The sequence below is a fragment of the Nylanderia fulva genome, unplaced genomic scaffold (assembly GCF_048542155.1).
Source record: "Nylanderia fulva isolate GAGA-0341 unplaced genomic scaffold, ASM4854215v1 Scaffold16, whole genome shotgun sequence".
In the NCBI taxonomy this organism is placed as follows: Eukaryota; Metazoa; Arthropoda; class Insecta; order Hymenoptera; family Formicidae; genus Nylanderia; species Nylanderia fulva.
The window spans coordinates 3,821,734-3,842,490 of record NW_028189835.1 but is presented as its reverse complement, the minus strand read 5'-3'; the positions used below and the strand labels follow the sequence as shown (position 1 = coordinate 3,842,490).

The 20,757-nt window shown below is 27.7% G+C and overlaps 2 protein-coding genes across 7 annotated transcripts; one reads left to right on the top strand and one right to left on the bottom strand.

Moving 5' to 3' along the window:
• Nucleotides 1-848: 848 nt before the first annotated feature.
• Nucleotides 849-19,076, top strand: PNUTS (Phosphatase 1 nuclear targeting subunit). 6 transcript variants are annotated; one of them, XM_029314735.2, is made up of 11 exons: nucleotides 849-926; nucleotides 1,045-1,232; nucleotides 2,291-2,356; nucleotides 3,773-3,957; nucleotides 5,003-6,831; nucleotides 14,443-14,666; nucleotides 14,967-15,114; nucleotides 15,493-15,521; nucleotides 15,648-15,816; nucleotides 16,195-16,354; nucleotides 16,691-19,076. In XM_029314735.2, the coding sequence occupies exons 3-11, from the start codon at nucleotides 2,354-2,356 to the stop codon at nucleotides 17,517-17,519; spliced, it is 3,576 nt and encodes a 1,191-aa protein (XP_029170568.1). In that variant the 5' UTR covers nucleotides 849-926; nucleotides 1,045-1,232; nucleotides 2,291-2,353; the 3' UTR covers nucleotides 17,520-19,076. The 6 variants fall into 6 exon arrangements, with proteins under 6 accessions (XP_029170568.1, XP_029170564.1, XP_085336978.1 ...); XM_029314731.2 differs by having other exon boundaries at nucleotides 15,493-15,816; XM_085480852.1 differs by lacking the exons at nucleotides 849-926; nucleotides 1,045-1,232 and adding an exon at nucleotides 1,239-1,492 and having other exon boundaries at nucleotides 15,493-15,816.
• LOC114940202 (calcium load-activated calcium channel) lies at nucleotides 18,951-20,577 on the bottom strand. The gene is made up of 4 exons (XM_029314730.2): nucleotides 20,353-20,577; nucleotides 20,190-20,267; nucleotides 19,706-20,025; nucleotides 18,951-19,618 (listed from the first exon to the last, which is right to left on the bottom strand). Exons 1-4 carry the CDS (start codon nucleotides 20,411-20,413, stop codon nucleotides 19,526-19,528), a joined length of 552 nt encoding a protein of 183 aa, XP_029170563.1. The 5' UTR covers nucleotides 20,414-20,577; the 3' UTR covers nucleotides 18,951-19,525.
• Between the last annotated feature and the right edge of the window lie 180 nt (nucleotides 20,578-20,757).

Sequence of the window (20,757 nt, the reverse complement as noted above, 5' to 3'; positions counted from 1 at the left end):
TTTCTACATTTAAATAATTGTCATAAAAAGAAAGCTATAGAGAAAATAATTATCCTTCTCTTATTATTATTATTATTATTATTATTATTATTATTATTGTTATTACTCTTATCATTATTATTTTTATTACAAAGAAAACAATTAAGCGAGGAGCACACACTTTTGCATAAGCGCATAAGCGTAAGCATAAGAATCTTGATTGGTCTATAAACGTATACATAAAAAAAATTATGCAAGAGTGCTCCCCGCTTTATCCTTCTATTTCTGTCACACAAAAAAAACAAAAAAGATATAGGAGTATTTCTATATATTATCAGTACAGAAAGTATTTCTATATATAAGTTCTATGATTTATTGTGTTACTATCTGTATCTATATGATCAAAGATTAAAGCCTTTTGCACAATGCTAGGCGACAGGCAATAGGAATAAGAAATAAAAAATATTAACCAATCGGAAAAAGACAGATTATTATTATTATTCTCTGCTCCTCTTGATGGATATCTATTTTTTATTCCTATTGCCTGTTTCCTGGCATTGTGCAAGGGGCTTTAGGCTATGGACTCGCACATAAAAACAGGACACAACGTGAGAGCCAATCAGTTTGGAGCTCGTCCATAAAAGCGAGAGATTGAATTGAGAACACACCTTAAATACCAGAAGCAAATCAATAGAAGCTTTAAATAGAACATTGTGCATTTATATGACACTGCATCTTAAGTATAACATAGTAAGCGCAATTTATTTAACTTTAATATTATTTATCAAGTCAGATTATATATTTTCACCGAGAAATATATTAATGTCACTTGCAAATTTATATGAATTTAGTATGTATTATACTTGACTAACGTAGTGGAGATAGGTTATAGCTGTATATAAGGCACTTCCGGTTTGTCGAGAAGGACAGACATTTTACGCAGTCAGGTGAGGATCGTTTGATATAAGTTGATAGAAATATTTATACGGCAACAAGACGCGAAATATTGAATCAGAACAGATTTAGTGGTAATAACAATAGATTCTAAATGATATTTGATTGCAGATGGCAAATAGACGGCGAAATATATACGGATTGCGATTGAGGGTCTCGTAGCATTCCTCGATGCACAGCAAGATTTCATAGAACGAGCGAGAATCATACTCATTATCATAGGAAATGTTCCATTTCTTATGCATCACATACAACGTGAACATTTATTTACCATAAAACGGATTTAATTTTTCTCAAATGTGAGTGGCCTTCCTATTTTCCAATAAACAAAAAAAGAGTTTACAGCAATCAGAGAGAAAAACGCGATAAAAGATTGAAAGTAGCATAACTTTCGTCGAAAAGTCCTGAAAAATTATCTTTATTTCACGGTTTCGTTGCGTAATTAATCGTTAAGTCCGACTTCGAGGTGAATCATGTCGAGAGTAGTGATGACGTAATCATATATTATATATGTACGTGGACTTGAAGATATATCTCGCGCTACAAAAATCTCGGAAAAGTAAGCGCGTATAAGTGTCGATCTAACCCGAAGAAATAGAGGGCTAATATGAGAAAAAGTTCGTATTACAAAAGTGCAGAAAAAAAGTGTCAGTTCTCGTAGGCACGGATACGAGTCTGCGGAAAAAAAAAAAAAAAAAAAAAATACGTTTCAGGATTTCCTATCGTGTTACATAAATAGAACGGAGCTACGTCATAGGGCGAGGACGGACGAGAGCCGTTATTGGCCGCGCAACAGGGTGGGAGCGACTTTCGCGGCTCGGATTGGACGGTTGCTTGGGAGGGGCATGCGCACCGCGGCTGCGCGGCGGATATTCGGGGCTAGTCCGAGAAGAACCGTTCGTCCCGTACAAGGACTCGTATCTGCGCCTACATTTTTTGAACACTTTTTGAGCGAACGATTTTCGCCTCGAGCAACAGCATTTCTAGCGAAACATTACGAGATAATTGTAATTACGCAGTCATAATTCACGTAGGACGCTATATAAGCGCGGAAATTCTTTCGCGTAATCGCTCACTTCGGCTCCTCTCAGATTACATTAAACGGCTCAATAAGAGTTGCGTACCATATGTCGTAAGCGAGGAATTTGGGAGGGTTTAATTATGGAGAACTGATCAATTGCACGCATTAATTCTCGATATTCGATCAGAAAATAGATCAGCCGTTTTGTTTCCGATTTGCCATCGTCTGTCCTGTAAATTCGTGCGAGTCTGTGAGAATCTGACAATATGGCGTGAAGAGTGCGTCGGTTATCCGAATCGTTCGTATAGTCATCAAGTATTTTATATCTCATTGCAGATAGGCACGATGAACGTATGTCTGGTCCCGAAGATGCTCTGAAACGTCTAAAATCCCAGCAAAATGGTGAGTAATATATTTTTTTAAATATAATTTTATATATATATGTATATATAAATTACAAGCGAATATTATGAGTTACGATGGCGCCACCTGGTCGATTTGGCGATTACGAGAGATCAATAACCTTTGCTCCTTTTGTGTGTGTGTGACCTCGTATTCTATTTTCGTTGTCACGTATCCGTATAATTACAATGTATGAGATTATTCAGTTCACCGTTATTGCATGTACATATTGTTCTATGAATTTTCGTAATTAAATATGATTGGTAAATATAAATAAAAAAAAAAAAAAAAAAAAAAATTATAGATAAAAGCAGATAACAAAAGAAAAGTTATGAATTTTGTGTATGTAAAAAAATTTATATATTTAATAATTAATATGTAGAAGATAATTTTAAAAAAATATAGAATTTAATTAATTCTTTTAATGTTAATTAAATGTTGAAACATTAATATCTTGTTAATGTTCTTTTAATAATTTCTATATGTAGAGATATTCAAATTTATTTATATGATCTTGTCTGGTTGTCTGTATAATATTCAAAGAATTCATATACTTTACTATTATTAGTGATGATTAATAGTCGAGTATCTAGTTACTCAGATATATTCTAAATATTCTAATCTTGGCATTTTTTATTTACTAATATTTACTTATAATTTTTATGTATATCTAGTATATCAATAATTTAAATTATTAATATAATCAATTATATGATGAGCAATAGTATATATAATACTTTTTATTTGAAAACAAATTCCTCATAAAATTGTTTCCATCTGAAGAACTTCAAGAATTTTTGTTCAGAATTGTACTTGGTGAGAAAAAAATTGAGTGATAAAGGCTGAATTTTATACTTAAAATATATTTACTACATATCTCTTTTTATATTAAATATCAATAATGTTTGAATAAATATGCTATGCAATCTTTGTTTTATATTTTATATTTTTGAAAAATAGGAGGGAAAAAATTATATATTTAAAATATTTTTTCTCTAAAAAATTCTTCAGTTCTTTTTAATATTTTTTGTTCAAACAAACTTTAAAACTTGTTTTAATTTTTTCTTTGTAATCTATGAACAAATAACTAAAAATCTCACAAAGTGACAAGTCAAAGAACTTAATTGTTAAAAAATTTATGAAATTTCAATAAAATAATTTATTAAATTTTTTTTTAAATTTAATTTTTATATTTATCTAAATATAAAAAAAGTTTCTTGAAAATTTTAATAAAAAAGCCCCAAAAAATCAGAAAATACATAAGAAATTTTTTTCAAGAAAATTTAAACATATATTTTTGTATTTTGTTTAATTGTTTAATTTTCGTGTTATTAAATTTCGTATTTATGAGCATAATTTATGTTTTATGTGATGATTTTGCGTTATAATGCTTTTATTCTTAAATTATATTTTCAGCCACGTATAGACCCATTATCCTTACTTAAATGCCTCAGCGTGTTGTTGGGTCCAACAGGAGGCATTAAGAGTAAAGAAGAAGTTCATCGCTTAGCTAATTTAATGACAAAGTTTTCTAAAAAACTTGTCTCAAAATGCATTTATATACAAATATTGAAAACTACTAATACGGATTTGCTTAGCCAGTAAGTACTTCAGTTTATTCAAATAATATTAAAATGATTATTTTACTCTTTATAGTTATTAAATAGAGTATTTATTCTTTTCACAAACATTTTATTCAATTGCTCTTTATGATATTAATACATTTTTATAAAAGCAGTTTTATAAAAGAAATTTGTCATTTCGCATGTTGAGACATACATGTATATAGTAATTTGTACATTTGTATGTAAAGAACACAAATAACATGCAAGAGTAAATAATAAAAGGTTCAGAACCATTAGATGGTATATTTTAATGTGCCATTTTTACTGATACGAACCTTACATCTTTATTTTTTTTTTCTAAAACTTGTACAAGTATGAAAGTAGTTATATATGATATAAAAGTTATGCTTTCTGTAGTAAATTAGAAAATAAAGCAAAAAATAAAAGAGATAGAGGAAACTGAACAAACTAAATACGACTAAAACAAGATGGAAGAACTTTTGACAATTCATGTTTTTAATGATACGAAACAGATCATAGTTATAGAGACAGTCAAGAGTTGTACAATTTTGTTATTTAGATTTTCTTCATAATTGTTAAATTTTTTTAATAATTTTATATATAATATTATATATTATATATTATATTATATATTATATTATATTTATATATTATATATAATATTAAGAATAATTTTATATATAATTTTATAAAGCAAAATACTTGAAATTTATATGCAATATATATATATATATATATATATATATATATATATATATTTAAAAATATATACAAATACTTTATTATTTAATTAATATTTATATTAATTATTACAATATTTAATATCTGTCAAATATTTATCTATATAGAAATAATTTTAATGCTTGATTATTACAGATTATTCGCTTTAAAATACATACATTATATAGCATTTTATGATAGAAATTGAAATTAAAAATAGAATAATAAAAGATAGTATAATTATTTTATTATTCACAATAATATAATTATGCTATCTTATCTTTTATTATTCCTTATAATAATAAAAAAATTTTACATTTTATAATTCCTATTTTTGTAGATTTATGAGTGCTGGAGGATGGAATCTTATTCACACATGGCTTACTGATGGCATTCTTGCCAAGAATTGGGCTCTTATTCAAGAACTCCTAGAACTTCTCCTACTCTGTCCAGTAGATATTGAAAGATTAAAGAGTAACAATTGTCCAAAGCTGATTAAAGGCTTGTCAAAAGAAGGCAGTCATCAGGGTGTACGAACATTAGCCACTCGACTTGTGGAGCAGTGGCTAAAAATTGTCAAAGGAGAAGCGGCGCCGAATTCAGTACCAGCCCAAATCATGACGGTTCCAGTGCAATCTAATACTACTGCAGGACAAATTGCAGTTATTCCTTCGTCGCAGCAACATTATTTATTAAATTCTCAACAAACTCTTGACATTGCTGAAACTGTTCATGTTCAAGACTTCAAGCTTGTGCAATCATCTACCACTAGTACTACAGTAAATCAGATTCAGCAAGATCAAGAGAAGCAGCAACAAGAAAGATTACAGTCACAAACGATACAAGTTGGTAAAGGCCAGCAAGCGACGCAACAACAAACTAAAAAACAATCTTTTGTTGTTGTAACAACGTCTTCACAATCAGTTCCTGTGTACAAGATTACCATTCGCGATGGTAATCAAGTTCTCGCTAAGGTGGAGACGGATGTCACGAATATAAATAGTGTTTTAAGCAAATCTGGTACAAATGCAGAAGTAGTTATAAACACTGTGGATGCTGCGCTTCCTGCTTCACAAGAAGCAAGGCAAGAAACAGAGGAGGTAGAGGAGACAGGACAAAGTGGTAGTGTGACTAGTGGTCAAGATGAAACAGTAGACATTGGACTATCAGACAATTCAGGACATGTTTCTAGTGATGTGAAACAGACTATAGTTAGTTCTAAAGACATTCAAGATATTGAAGGTGCTAAAAGTAAAGATAATAAAGACTCTAAGGATATTATTATTATTAATAGTGATAGCGGTAAATCTAGTGACAAGGAAAATAGAGACTCTCATAAAAAAGATGATAAGAAATCTAGTTCTGACAAGAAAAGCAGTACTCATCATCACAGTTCGTCTTCATCGTCTAAAAGTTCTTCTAAGCACAGCACGAGTTCCAGTACACATCGTAGCAGCTCAACATCCCACAAATCGAGTAGTCATCGTTCTAGTTCCAGTAGTAAAAGCTCCAACTCTAGCAAAGATAAGTCTTCCAAGGAAAAAGATAAACATCACTCTAGCTCATCCAGTAAGCACAGTTCAAGTAAGAATAAATCTGAACGTGACAAGGAACGAGACAAAGAAAAGCAGAAGAAAGATCAAGCGGAGAAGGATAAAGCGACTTTGGAAAAAGTGCAAGGTCAAGCGTTGAGTTCCAAGTTGGGCAAAATACCGAAGAAACGAACGGAGGACGATACAAACGGAAGAAAGTCTTCAACTGAGTCGCGAGATGGCACGAAGGAAAATAAAGAGAAAGTAGATAGTAGTAAAAAAGATACTGTTACAAAGCTAACTACCGAGAAGAAAAATATATCCATTTCTATTGAGAATAGGAAAAATAGTCAAGACTCTACGACACGGCCGAAAACGGTGAAGACATATAATTCAAAGTTTAGATCCACGGGACTAGAGGAAGAAGTAAAACCACCACCACCGAGATCGAAGAAACCAAATCCTGCCGTTGATAAGAAGGTTCTACCTCCGAAATTTCCCTTGAAGAGGCCATCGCCAATAAGAGAAACCATTCCGATAGTGGAAAAACGGGTGAAACTATCACTAGACTCGCCAACAACACCACCAAGCGATGAAAAGAAGGGAGGGATTAAACTGATACCACCAAAACCAAAACGTAAGTATATTTTATTACAAATTATATACAAAATTTCTTTATTATTAATACATGATCTCTCTTATATTTAATTTTCTTTTGCTAATACTTTTTTAATCTAGATATAAACTTTACGCTAATGTCCTTAGATTAAAGCAGTCTATAATTTCAATAAAAAATTATGCTATGTGTATTAAGACTAAGTTAATCAAATTATTTACATGATAAAATTTTAAACATAATATTGAGAAAAATTAAAATTTTGGACACATCTTTATATTATATCTTTATATTAATGTAAATGCAAAGAACATTAAATTAACATAAAGTTAAGTTTATAAAAAGAGAATATAAATATTCTAACAAAAAGAAATACTTTAAATTTATAATTAATAAATTAATACATTTTGAAACTTAGAATATATATATATATATATATATATATATATATATATTTTAAACACGTGTATACATTTGTATTTTCTTCCAGTTAATAGAACAAACACATACATATACATATATAATTGTTTTTATTTGTAAAATATATTCTCACTTAAATTTAAATAACTATTAATATTTAAATGAAACATGAACATGTTTTGTAATACTTTCATTTTTTCTTTATTTTGTCTTTAGTATACATAGATGCATTATTATTATTATCGTGCATTATTATTCTTGTTGTTATTATTATTATTATTTATATATTTTATATTATATATTATCTATTTTCTATTTTTTATAATATGCAATATGGTTTTTCTGTTCTATATTATTTTTCTATACAAACTCTAAATCTTATTTTTTGGTGGAATAATGACTAAACAAATGACTGCTTAAACTTTGTACATTGGCATGCTGCATTATATGTATATGGCATATTACTAACTCTGTAATATTGAGTTTGCAGATGGATGTTACCGGAGGATGTACAAGCTGATCCAATATTTAATGCGATATCTTTATGTATCGCGAATATTATCGATAGTCTCAATGACTTTTTGGTATTGTCACATCAAACATTTATTTTTGTCTATGTACTTTAAACTTATTGCTTCTTCCAGGCAATATCCCGTAGTATAATACCTCTTAATAGTACATCCTCCCTATTTCCCCCAAAAAATTATTATTAGCGTCTTATAGAAGATATAATAAGCCGTGTAACGATTTATTCATCGTGCTGCATGGAGAATTAGCAGCTCATGTATACGGATCATCCTTCTATGAAAATTAACATCTCTCGTTAGAAGAACGAAGTCATTAGGATCTGCAATCAACCACGAACTTTTTCGTATATTAAGAATCTTCGATAGCAGGTAATCTTCGATAAAGTATTCATTACAACGAGTAGATCGTGATTTTTTCGATATTCGACAAAATTATATATATACATATATATAGTTAATTATTTCAAAGTAAAAAAACGCATAGTTTTTTATTGAACGAACATAGTCGAAACGTGTCAAAAAGTGTTTCTATCGATATTTCTATAATAGCGGGCACGTGTTCTTAATCTTCGATATTAGTGATACAACGATTATGAAGCCATCATACAGGAATAGTTCTAATCTCTAACTAGGTAAGGCAACAAAGTCTTGTCTATTCATACTCTTTTTCCCTTGTACATGTATATATCCTATTTAAACATTTAAATAAATTTATCAGAAATCTGGAATACTTAACTCTTGGGTTTCTGCTATACTACATATCTTGCTCGCTGTTAAATGCTTTTAAGACAAAATAATATCGTATATATATCGTGAGCCCATCCAGATTTCCATCCTCTCGACGATTTTTGATATTGAAACATGTACAATGTGCAAATTGATTAATTAATTTCAGTAATTCTGAAATTCGCTTCACTCTTCAAAGTTGAGTTTAAATGAGGATAGAAAACTTGTGTGTAATATTTTTTTATTTACATTAAAACAATCGCACTAATATGACATCGACTCAAAAATTTGTTGCCAATAAAATACGAATACACATTCAAGGCCTATAGATAAAATGGATTTTTCATTCATTACATGACTTTTCGTACGTACATGAAATGTTTGCATATTTATCAGAGAGAATTGAAATTTGTGTGGGGCAAATTATTCCATCACCTTTAATAGAAAAAAAGAGAGAGAAAGGGAGAGAGCGAACGAGAGGGAGAGAAAGAGAGAGGGTGAAAGGAATAGTTAAAAAAAAGAAAAGATCAACCAAACAAATTAGAGAAAATATTGTGAGAATACGTATATTCTGAACGATGCGTGGAGATTCTACGGATCGAAAGTAGCACTGAAAGTGCACGAATTCTGAAGCTGCATATCCGACATCTTCGAGCAAGAAGGCCTTTAGGACCACAGCAGGCCCCCTTTACAACGAGTTTCGTCGGCTTGGTGAAGAGACCCTTCTTCCTTGCCAAATATGTTAGATAATTGAAACGTGAGACAGATAAAGAAAAAGCTAGGAACTAGAAAATTGCTGGCTAGGATAGAAAAAAAGAATAGGAAAGAAGAGACTAGTTGTGCCAAACTTTTTGAAGCTTGAGCGCAATTAAATATTTTTTTTTCAATTTTATTACAAATGTAAAATGTATTACAATATGTAAAATTGTCAAAATATTAATTATTGAAAAATTTTAAATAGCAATAAAATTAGCGTAACGTTATTAACAATAATGGTATTGGAAGAAGAAAAAATATTTTGCATGTGTGTATTTATATGTATGTATATATATGTATTTTATATACATATGTATATAATTAATACTCGAATAATATCAAAATTCAAAATTTGATTGATCCCAAGTGAATCGGGAACAAATTACATTCGTAATTTCTGTGCTCTTGCTAGAGAAATTTTGGTGCAACAGAGTCTCAATACGAATAATCTCGTGTATTTAAAGAAAATCTTCGAAAATTACATAAGATTTGCACAACAGAAATTTAGATAAAAAAGAAAAAAAAGAATAGGAAGAAAATCTGTAAATCGAATTAATTTTCGATGTGTCCGAATCCGACACGTGCAACAGGAGAGAATTGCAAGTCGCGCGACACATGCAGGGGCCGATGTTTTTGCGACTGTTTTACGTCTGCGCACGTGTTCCGTTGCCCATATGATTGTCGCAGTCAGCGTAGCGCGCTTCTACCGACACTATTAACCGTTCAACGCACATCAACCCGCGACACAACACACACACTTTATGTCTATTTTACGCGGCATTCATGTCGCGAAATTTATACCCAATATTTTTACGAAAATGAAAAATATACTATCTGAATGAATGCAAATATATACGCGTCATATTTAATTACATTGATTTCACGATTATCACGGTTTTTATATGACTCCAAGCCGTGCACCAAAAGAACATAACTGAAAGATACATATATGCAAACTTCTTACATATACACAGATATATTTTATAATATAATTAATTAAATTTATAATACAAAAGAAACTTGGATAATTCTCGGATAGATTAATTTAATATTGATTTTCTTTTTTACATTTGAAAGCTTGGAGTGCATAAATTGTTTTAAATAATTATAAGAAGCAAGTGTATTAAAAATTTTAAAAATTATTCTAATATACGTTGAATTAAAATGTTGAATGTTTTTAAATTGTATAAAATTATTAAATTTATGATTAAAATTATATTAATAAAATTTATTCACATAATTTATCAGAACAGTAAAATTATTTAATACAAAAAATATTTTTGTGTTAAAGTACATGCTCGAAATTATTTATATTTTATTTTTCTAATTAAATATCCTGACAAATTTCAAATTAATCTACTTAAACAATTCTAAAACACAAAATATTTGTATATAATCAGGTAGAATATTGTTATCTTTTTACATTTGAATACATTTCGTATTGTGAATTATAATGTGATTTAGCATTAATGAACAAACAATGACACATGAATAATAAATTATCTAATAATAAATATATTTCAAAACGGTTGTCTTATTTAACATATATCAATTGATAATATATTCAAGATTTCATACATTCATAGAAAATCTAAAGTTACCATTCGAAATGCACATTTAAATTTATTTTTGAAATATAATTCTATCAATCAAAAACTTTCATGATAAACTATTTTTATAATATTATTTGCGCTGTTATTTAATAAAATATATTATTTATTCTTCTCTTTCGTGCATCCATACAAATAATATTGTTTCGAGTATACTTTCGAATTTATTTTTAAATGCTACAAACTTTCATCGCGTGTGCGATTGCAATCTGATATAATTGGTAAACAGATTATTTTTAGAATATGTTAATCGTAACTTATTAAAATAAATTTATTTTGTATTGTTATGTGTATCTATATACATATACATTTTTATGAATTGTAATTATTGAATGAATAAGATGTTAAGTGTTTGTACATTTTATTATTAAGTTAATTATATAATGTGTGTGTATATGTATATATATAACATTTTTTCTCATATATATGTATATATATATATATATATATATATATATATATATATTTATATATGAGAAAAAGAGTAATAGTTAAGTAGTAGTAACTTAAAAGAATAGTAACTTATTTATAATATGTATATGTATTATTATATATACATGAAAATCTCGCCAATTTTTTTCAGAAGATAATAGTTTATACTCGTTACATATTATATTGTATACATATGTATACATGTGTACATATAAGTCAATAATTTTGTCAGCAAGTCACAGTAGTTTTGTAAATTTGTCATTAACACGAAATTGCATATAAATTTACTTGCTAAATTCAAATTCTTATGAAATCAATGTTGTATCGTTAAATAATTTCGGATATAAATATGCATTAAAAATTAAGAATGAAGAACACATCAAGGACAATTTGATGCGCTATATTATTAAAAGTCGCAAAAAATTATTTATTCTGAGAATAGACGTCATTTTTTTCTTATCGTAGATTATTTCTCTGTAGAAATAAAACAATGAATAATGGAACCCATATATTCTTCCTCAACTTTTAAAAATTTATTTAATTTCTATCAAATTTATTACGTCAACGTTGTCGGAATATAACTTAAACAGTTTTTAATATTAGAATATTATTATTCGGATTTATAGATGTAAGTCGGATACTTTGTATTCAAATATTGACAATATTCTTTTTTATATAATATTCTTTAAGCTTGAAAAATAACTATTTGTAGTACGAATTATATTTTGTTTATAGTCTGTTATGAATTAAAATATTTCCGTATTATTTTAGGGTGGGACTGCAGTTCTATATGATAAGGGACACGATGGACGATAAATTTTCTATTTGATTATTAAATAGAATTTGTAAATTTTTTTAACCATTCATTGTGTTAAGTCGCGCATTTTAAGGAATGGCGATATTTTTTGAGTTGTTATATTTAAATTATATATTTTTCTCTCTTTCTATTTTTTCTCGCGCGCACTGCATTCTCATATAAAAGTACTCACTAATACAATAAAGATCATCAAAATTTCATTTGTCATTAAAATAATTTGAATCTATTTTTTGTTTGCATAACAAATAATAAATGTATAGTTTATATACATTTGTCTTACAACACAATTTGTATACATTTATATATAATTATAAATGATTTCTATTTTTTAGGCTATAATTATTTTTATTTTTTGGCCCTGTAATTATTTTATACAAAAAAATTTTATACAACAATTATAATTTTGTTATCTATTTCATATAATTTTCATATAATAATAAACTAAATCTAAAGATTATATACACATACACACTCATATATATTTTTTCTTTAAAAAAATATACAACAATTACAATTTTGTTATCTATTTCATATAATTTTTATATAATAATAAACTAAATCTAAAGATTATATACACATACACACTCATATATATATATATTTTTTTTTAAATATTTAAAATAATACCTATAATATTTATTTTATATACATCTCGATATTAATTATAGAAATATATTTGTATGCAAAAAATACAATATAATCTTAATTTTTAAATGTTTTATATGTATATCGTAATATGTTAAATTAGCTTACAGAAATTTATAATTTAAACTTACGTATTTATGACATTTTAGTACATTGCTCATTTATTTGATATATTGAAAATATTCGTTCCTATATAATTAATATTATTTGCTTCTTTATTCTATTATTTTATTATTATATATAACATAAAAGTAATTTTGAATACATTATTCAAAGTATAATAAAATTAAAATTTGCTGTCTCCAGAAAAACACATTCACTTTTTTTACAAATAAGTATTAAATATTAAAGAAGAATACTTTTTTAATCAATAATTTATTGCTTCTAAAAAGATATAAACTTAATGCATAGTATTAATAATTAATTGTATATATTATATCAATTAATGAATTTATGTACAATTACTTTCATTTCTAAACTATTATATACATATTTATTTACATTTATGTCACACTTATATATTATCTTTCTCGCAGCTTATGTGAACTATTATTAAAATATTGAAATAACATTAGCATCATTATAAACAAATATTTTAGTTTGTATTATTGTATTAGTCCTTAATTATTTTTAAATTTATATGCTATAGTTTACAGGGTAAAACAATATAGTAAACTTTTTTAAAATTTATTAGCTTAAATTTTTTTATTACAGGATACATTGAACATAAAATTAACGCTGAGTTAATATTGGCAGATGAATTATCGAATTATTATGGAAGATGTCCTTTACTGCTGTAAGAAGCTTTTTTATATATAACATTTTTACTTGCAGCTACTGGAAAATAAAAGACATTTTTCAGATGTTTTTCAGATATATACTAATTACCAATAATCAACGATATCTTATGATTGCTATTATTAATAATCTTTATGTGACAATATCTATTTAAGTCATTTGTATTGTTTATTTGTTTATTTACAGAACGGATCGAAAGTGCGAAACGAGATTATTATTTATAAATATAACATAAACCTTACATAAATATTTAACAATTATACATATAGAGCATGTTTTCTAATTCCTGAGCATACATTTTAGGAATAAATTCAGCGCACAAATATAATGTAAAAATAGTTTATAGGAATATATTATTGAAAAATTATTGTTAAAATTTCATCAAAAAGTATAAGAATTTATTATTTATTATTATTTATTACTTAATGACAAGAATGAGTGTAATTTAGAAATTAAACAAAAAGTCAATCACGTAATTGACTTATTATTTAATGACATATGTATGTCAATTTTTATTATTTTCGTGCGCTGAATTCATTTGTAAAGTTATGTCTATATTGAAAAAAATATTTTATTTATAAATATCTAGGATGTGATAAAACATATTGTTTTCCAGAAATTCATCATTTTCTCCGGAATCTTTTTTGAGGATTTCTATCAAATCTGCTATCTTTATTTAGATTTTTCTACAATTTTAATTTATTCAATTTTAATGTTATAAAAATACATTTAAGCAATCTTACTAACATACATATATTTCTTTTTTAAATAATATAAAATGTGTCTATATATAATGCAGCATATCTTGAAATATTATTTGTGAAAATTGTTTTAATGTATTTTTAACTCGATTATTACTATTGAATTATCCGTGAATAATGCTCGAAATTTTTGTTCTTAGCAATGATGCTACAAGAAAGTGACATGTTCATGGACGCCCTTACTGCGTCTACCAAGAGTAAAGAACCGAGGAAGCGTAAGCGTAGGACTTCTATCACGAAGGATGGATCTTCGGAAGCGAAGAAACAAGAAATTGCTAACACTGATAATCGCGAAAGTACACCACCACCTTCGCCCACGAATGTCGAAGAGAAATCTTCAGTAGCCCTTAAACCTAATTTCAAGGTAAATATATCAAGTACAATATATGCTTAGGATGTCACTGAAAAAAAATCAAATTGATCAGTGTTATTCTAATTTAAAATCTATTTTAGCGTATTTTAGAAGACAAAATATTCTAATCGCATTAAATTTTGATGAGTGATTGATGAGAGAATTTTTATATTATTTTAAACTCTAAGCTTTAATTTAAAAATAAACTAAAGCAGAGAGAATCGACTTAATTTTATTTTAATTAAAAATATATTTCTCATATGTAAAATATAATTAATAATTAATTAATATTGTAAAATTTATTTTTTATAGTTCTATCAAGATACGCTCGAAATTGAAGAAGACAAAGATCAAAGAGAAAAAGAAAATAGTGAAGAAGACTTGAAAAAAGATAAAGATGATTTGAAGATGTTTGATGATGAAAAAGATAATAGAGATGATGATGATAGCAGAAGTAACAGTAAGTATCAAGGAAACAAGAGAGATAAACTAATTTGCTTTTTAAAATGGACTCTAAAAAAAATTATACAGAGCATATAAATAATTATAAATTCTCAAATATTTTTTATTTGTTTATTTTATTTATATAATGTTTTAATATTATTATTAATACAATTTTATATTATAAATTTTTATGCATATATATCATGTTGAAGTAAAATTAATTTTATATTATCATGTTAAAGTAAAATTAATTTTATATTATCATGTTGAAGTAAAATTAATTTTTTCTACATAGTATATTTATAATAAGATATTCAATAAGTTATTAAATGATTAATTATAATAATTTGTAATAATATATTTAAATATTTTTATTTATTTATCTTTTTCAAAGCACCCACACCTGAGGAAGATGTGGAAGAGGTAAAAGATTCAGACTCACCAGAAGATGCATGTTCCGTGATTTCAAATTCATTGAAGAAGGATAACATTAGTCCTTATCCCGAAATACGATATGTAGATGGACTTAAAAGTGTTTTATTACTTCAGAAACGTAAAGGACCGAAGAAAGTTTTAAGGTGGAAAACAGATTTAGAATCCATACGTTACTTTGAATTGGATGAAACAGAAAGAGTTAATGTAACAAAAACATTCACTGATATGAAACAGATGGAAAAGCAAAACGAAAGAGAAGCATTCCAAATGGCCAGAAAATTAAGTACGTATATATGAAATTATATAATTATAATTTATTTTATACTGATAATTGTATTATGAAAATATATCTATCAATATATATACTTGCAAATTATATTTGTTTCAAATATTCTAAGGAACTATTAAAGATTTAAAAAATGATATAATTTTTTTATTTTATCGAATAATTTTATTATGAAAGAATTCTTAATTCGAAAAAATTAATAAAAGAGAATTAAAAAATAATTATATCTTCATAGTTCCTTAGAAAAATGGTTATGAAGGATTGAAAATGTTTATGGATCAATGTGAACTTTTTTAAATTTTATCAAATAAAAATATATATATATATATATATATATATATATATAATATATATAACAATTATTGTTTATTATAGATAACGAAGATTTAATGGAAGAGAGAACAAGGTGGAAGCCTCTGATTCCTATTGATCAACCGCCTCCATTAGTAGAGCCTGGCAAGGATAGTAAAGAGAAAGATATTCAATATGCTCGTGAAAAAGGCATCCTTCAAGCGCTTTACTTTAATCGAAGCATGTAAGTATACGTCAAGTTTTATAGTCAATATAATAGTATATCGAATTATCAACTTTATCGATGAACGTGCTCGTTTAAACCTAAACTACTTATATTTTACTATAATAAAATGAAACTTTTATTCTGTATATTATGTTCAAACAAATATAAGAATACTATATATAAAAATGTAATATAAAATATATTTGTGTTATGTGAGTTTTTAAAAATTAATTTTAAATATTAGAGATAAAAGCAAAGTAAAAAATCTGCTATCATATTATAGAATGCATTGTTGTGTGTAAATCTTCAAATTAATCAACAATTTTTAATTCTGATCGTTTGTTTGAATCGCAGGATTCCAGACTCCGCGGCTGAACCCGACGAAGAACGGCATCATGTGATGACCGATCCTAAAATAATACCGTTGGATGATCTTACGGGCAATAAGGAAAGCGAAAAGGATTTCACATCAGTACCGTGGCCAGAACCTAAACCACAGTTGACGCCGCAACCACCAACCGTGACAACGTTTCATTATCCCACGACATTCTCTCATAATCAACAAACTATGATGACGCCTATGGGTCCTCAAACGACGATGGGTCCGATGCCACAGATGCCTCAGCAAATGATGCCCCCGTCTCATATAGCTCCGATGACCCAGGAGATGCCGGCACCAACGATGCCAGGCAGTGGGGGTGGTGGTTGGAGAACGGGTGATGGAAAAGTTCTTGTACCTGATGTTGGAATGAATCCGATGGCGAATATGCCGGGTAATTTCAATCAGGGAATGGAAGGGGCCCCTATGGTTCCGCCAGGAATGATGGGACCACCACCTATGTACAATCAACAGCAAGAAGGCTACGGCATGATGTGTCCGGAAGATATGGGATTCAACAATATGAATCCTAATTTTCAGGGACCGCCCGGACCAATGTACGGTCCAGGACCTAATTTTCCAGGACCTAGAGGCGCCCCTATGCACACCAGAGGTAGGGGAGGCCCTGGTTGGGGATATCGCGGAGCTGGACCCCCAAGGGGTGGTTGGCGAGGTGGTGGTGGTGGCTGGCGAGGAAACGGTAAACAGCCACCAGTATGCAGACAATTTTCGAAAAATGGCTTTTGTCGAGTCGGTGATAAATGTCAGTATCTTCATCCTGGTGTGAACTGTCCGCCATTTTAAAAGTGAAATTGAGAGTGATATTTATATAATTAAACTGATCATTGATATGCGATTAGAAGAGTGTCTTCGATTAGGATAGATATCCGCGAGAAAAAAAGATAGAGAGAAAGAATGGGATCAACTGTCAGCGTTACATTGATAGACTGATTTATCTAATGATCTTTCTCCAGGATATTCGATGACGATTTGCTTGGAAAGCAGATACAAAAACATACGTGCAACTACTGCGCATAATATAAGAAAAGTGATAATGTGCAATTTTCTTTTTCCTTTTTTTGTTTTGTAAAAATCCATTGCATGAATATATGGATAGAATTTCTCTATTTAATACTTGATGCGCTTAAAAGTTTTGTAAATATAAATGGCATTTCTCAATATAAGTATTTTATAGAGACTTGTCGTAATATTGCGAGTGCTGTCAATATTATTAATTAAATAATTAATAAAATTATTAATAATTAATAATAATTTGTAATTTGACATCAAATTTAGTATTAAATGTTTTCACATTAAAATGATTACTTTTATTATCTGAAAAAAGCACATACACACATTATTAATATTATGTATTAAATAATTGCAGATATTCTAAAATCCATGATTTTAGATAATGAACATTCATGTATGGTTTGTATTGACAGCACTATGCGACATCGTCAAATATAAATGCGTTGTAAAATCGGATATGACCATGCTAGGTTCGGCTGCTGGACAGCACAAGAACAATCTCTAGGTAACATCTCGAAAATATAGATTTTTCTAATATAATTTTATTTTTGGTTTTCAAATTAATTATAATGACCTCCACACTTGTATTACTGTATACAAGACTTTCTTTTTGTTTGTCTAGCGTGTCTTTGTTTGTATTTTCCATACGTGGCCACTGCCGAGATTACGGTTCTATATATTTTTTTAAGAGTCATGCTACTGGAAGATAATCACAGAAAAAATGAATTATATCTGTGTGACTGTATTAAGCATCACATATGATTTTAAAATTACATTATCTGCAGTATCATCACTGCTCTTTGCGCTTAAAACAATAGCTTTCTGAAATATAAAAAAATAATATTGATAATGATTAATATTCGATATAATGCTATATATAATGGAACACCAAAAGTTTCAATAAGATAAACTCGTACTTTTTATTAAATTTATTACAATAATTTCTATGTGTGAATTATACTTGTAAATATGTTTGCAATATATATATGTATAAAAAAACAATAATTCTAATAATGACAGACTGTTAGATTTAGTTGATATATGATGATAAAAATGAGAACAATAGTATTTAATAGAAATCGTACATGTCCTTTAAGAATAGAAAAAATTATAATCGATCTGATATTATTCGAATCAATTTTTCCAAGATATGTATAGAATCAGATAACACGATTCTTTATAATTCAACCTGTTACTGTAATATTACATTGCAAATTTTTTATTATGTAAGATAATATTGATTACATCTTTTTGTATATGATTGATCATTATGTTTGTATATAACGTGTTGTATAAAAGCGTCGCTTAATGAAAATATACCCATCACAATTATTTTTTAAAAAATGACCCAATAATTTTATGAATGCATTACAAAATCCTTAATCACGTATTTCTCATATAAATCTCTCTCAATATCTTATACTAATAAGTACTAAACTGTAGTTCATATTTCATCCAATTTATCCTTTTATCTCTTCTTGCTTAAGTATTAAATTTAAATATAATTAAATTTAACTTTAATATGTTAAATTTATTTTTTAATTAATAACATCTATGTACCAATAATACAATAATTATTCTTTATTTATATTTTAAAGTGTTAAGAAAAAGCAAGAACAGTTTTTGAAAACATTTAAATATAATTTTTGTGATATATAAAACAAAAAATTGATGTTATAAAGATTAGTTGGACATAAGAGTAAATGTCTAGAATTGAGCAATAGAATGTACAAAAATCTCTATAATCATCAATAACACTTTCTGCTACAAATATGAATTTATTTGAATTGTTGAGGTGGAGGTCCAAAGATACTGCCGCTCTGCTTACTTGCAGTCCTGGATGGTGCAAAACCAAGCATCTTCTGGATGTTCTAAAAATAAAGATGTATAAAAAAATGTTACATATAAATTAGTATGCATGTATATATATATATATATATATTTAAAATAAAATTTACCTGTCTGATACTCATCGTACATAATATGTACAAAAATATAAAAGAGCATTCTGTATAATCATCACCCGGAAGATTTCTGTGTGATAAACCCTGTATCCAACTAATTGGAACAAATGGTAATCTGGCAACAACTCGTCCATCAAATATATTGTTAAACATACTTAAAAGCGCTGTAAATGCAAATCCAATTGCAAACATAGATTTCATCTTTACAAGAGATAAATCACGATTGTTATTCTTTAGTCTTTCCTCTTCTCGTTCAATCTTTTTTTTCTGCTGTTTGTCTAAAGAATCGCCATGTGCTTCTTTTCGTTTTTCCACTAATAAATGAAACAAAATTATATAGACAATTTTTGTTAGGCATATATATATATAGACGTAATTATTATATAATTAAATATGTATTTAAATATGTAATTAAATATGTTATATATAAATTGGTATATATTCTTGAGTGTATAGCAAAAATATCTTATAAACTCACGTTTTTTACTCTGCTTTTCAACTTCAGCCTTTAATTTTTGATATTTTTCAGTTCTATACACCATTAACCATGTCAATCCTAAAAACAATGTGCATCAAAATAAATGTATTAAAACAAAATTTTACACGTTTTTTTATATATAAAGAAATTTGTATCGTTTTACCTTCGCCTAATAACGCCGTACATATGCTGATAAATACAATTAGAATAGTGTCAGCCCACATTCTAGCAAAAATAAATATTTTTATTTGTTATTATAGCTCATATAATTCAATAGTCAATCTTTTTAATAAAAAATTATCCTGATCAAGAATTAAACATGTTCACTATCAAATTTCACGTCATTAGAAGTACTTTCGATTTCCTTTTCTTTATTCTAAAAATCTCTATTCTAAATTTTTCTCTTATTTCAAAGCCAGCTTTTCACTCCTTTTCGTTCGTTCGAAAATTCTGCTCATAAGGTAAAATGATGTAAAATTGGCCAATCAGGACAAAGAGAAATTTTTGTTCTGATTGGTCAATTAGGAGTTACTTCATCCCACGAGTAGGATTTTTGAACGCACCTTAG

What these genes read in the sequence shown, in the direction of transcription:
- PNUTS (XM_029314731.2), top strand. An exon ending in GATACCACCAAAACCAAAAC is followed by an intron (nt 6,832 to 14,442) that starts GTAAGTATATTT and finishes TTTTGTTCTTAG; the next exon opens with CAATGATGCTACAAGAAAGT. An exon ending in CCAAATGGCCAGAAAATTAA is followed by an intron (nt 15,817 to 16,194) that starts GTACGTATATAT and finishes TGTTTATTATAG; the next exon opens with ATAACGAAGATTTAATGGAA.
- LOC114940202 (XM_029314730.2), bottom strand. Translation starts at nt 20,413, where the DNA reads ATGTGGGCTGACACTATTCTAATTGTATTTATCAGCATATGTACGGCG. An exon ending in TACGGCGTTATTAGGCGAAG is followed by an intron (nt 20,268 to 20,352) that starts GTAAAACGATAC and finishes CATTGTTTTTAG; the next exon opens with GATTGACATGGTTAATGGTG. An exon ending in TGAAAAGCAGAGTAAAAAAC is followed by an intron (nt 20,026 to 20,189) that starts GTGAGTTTATAA and finishes TTCATTTATTAG; the next exon opens with TGGAAAAACGAAAAGAAGCA.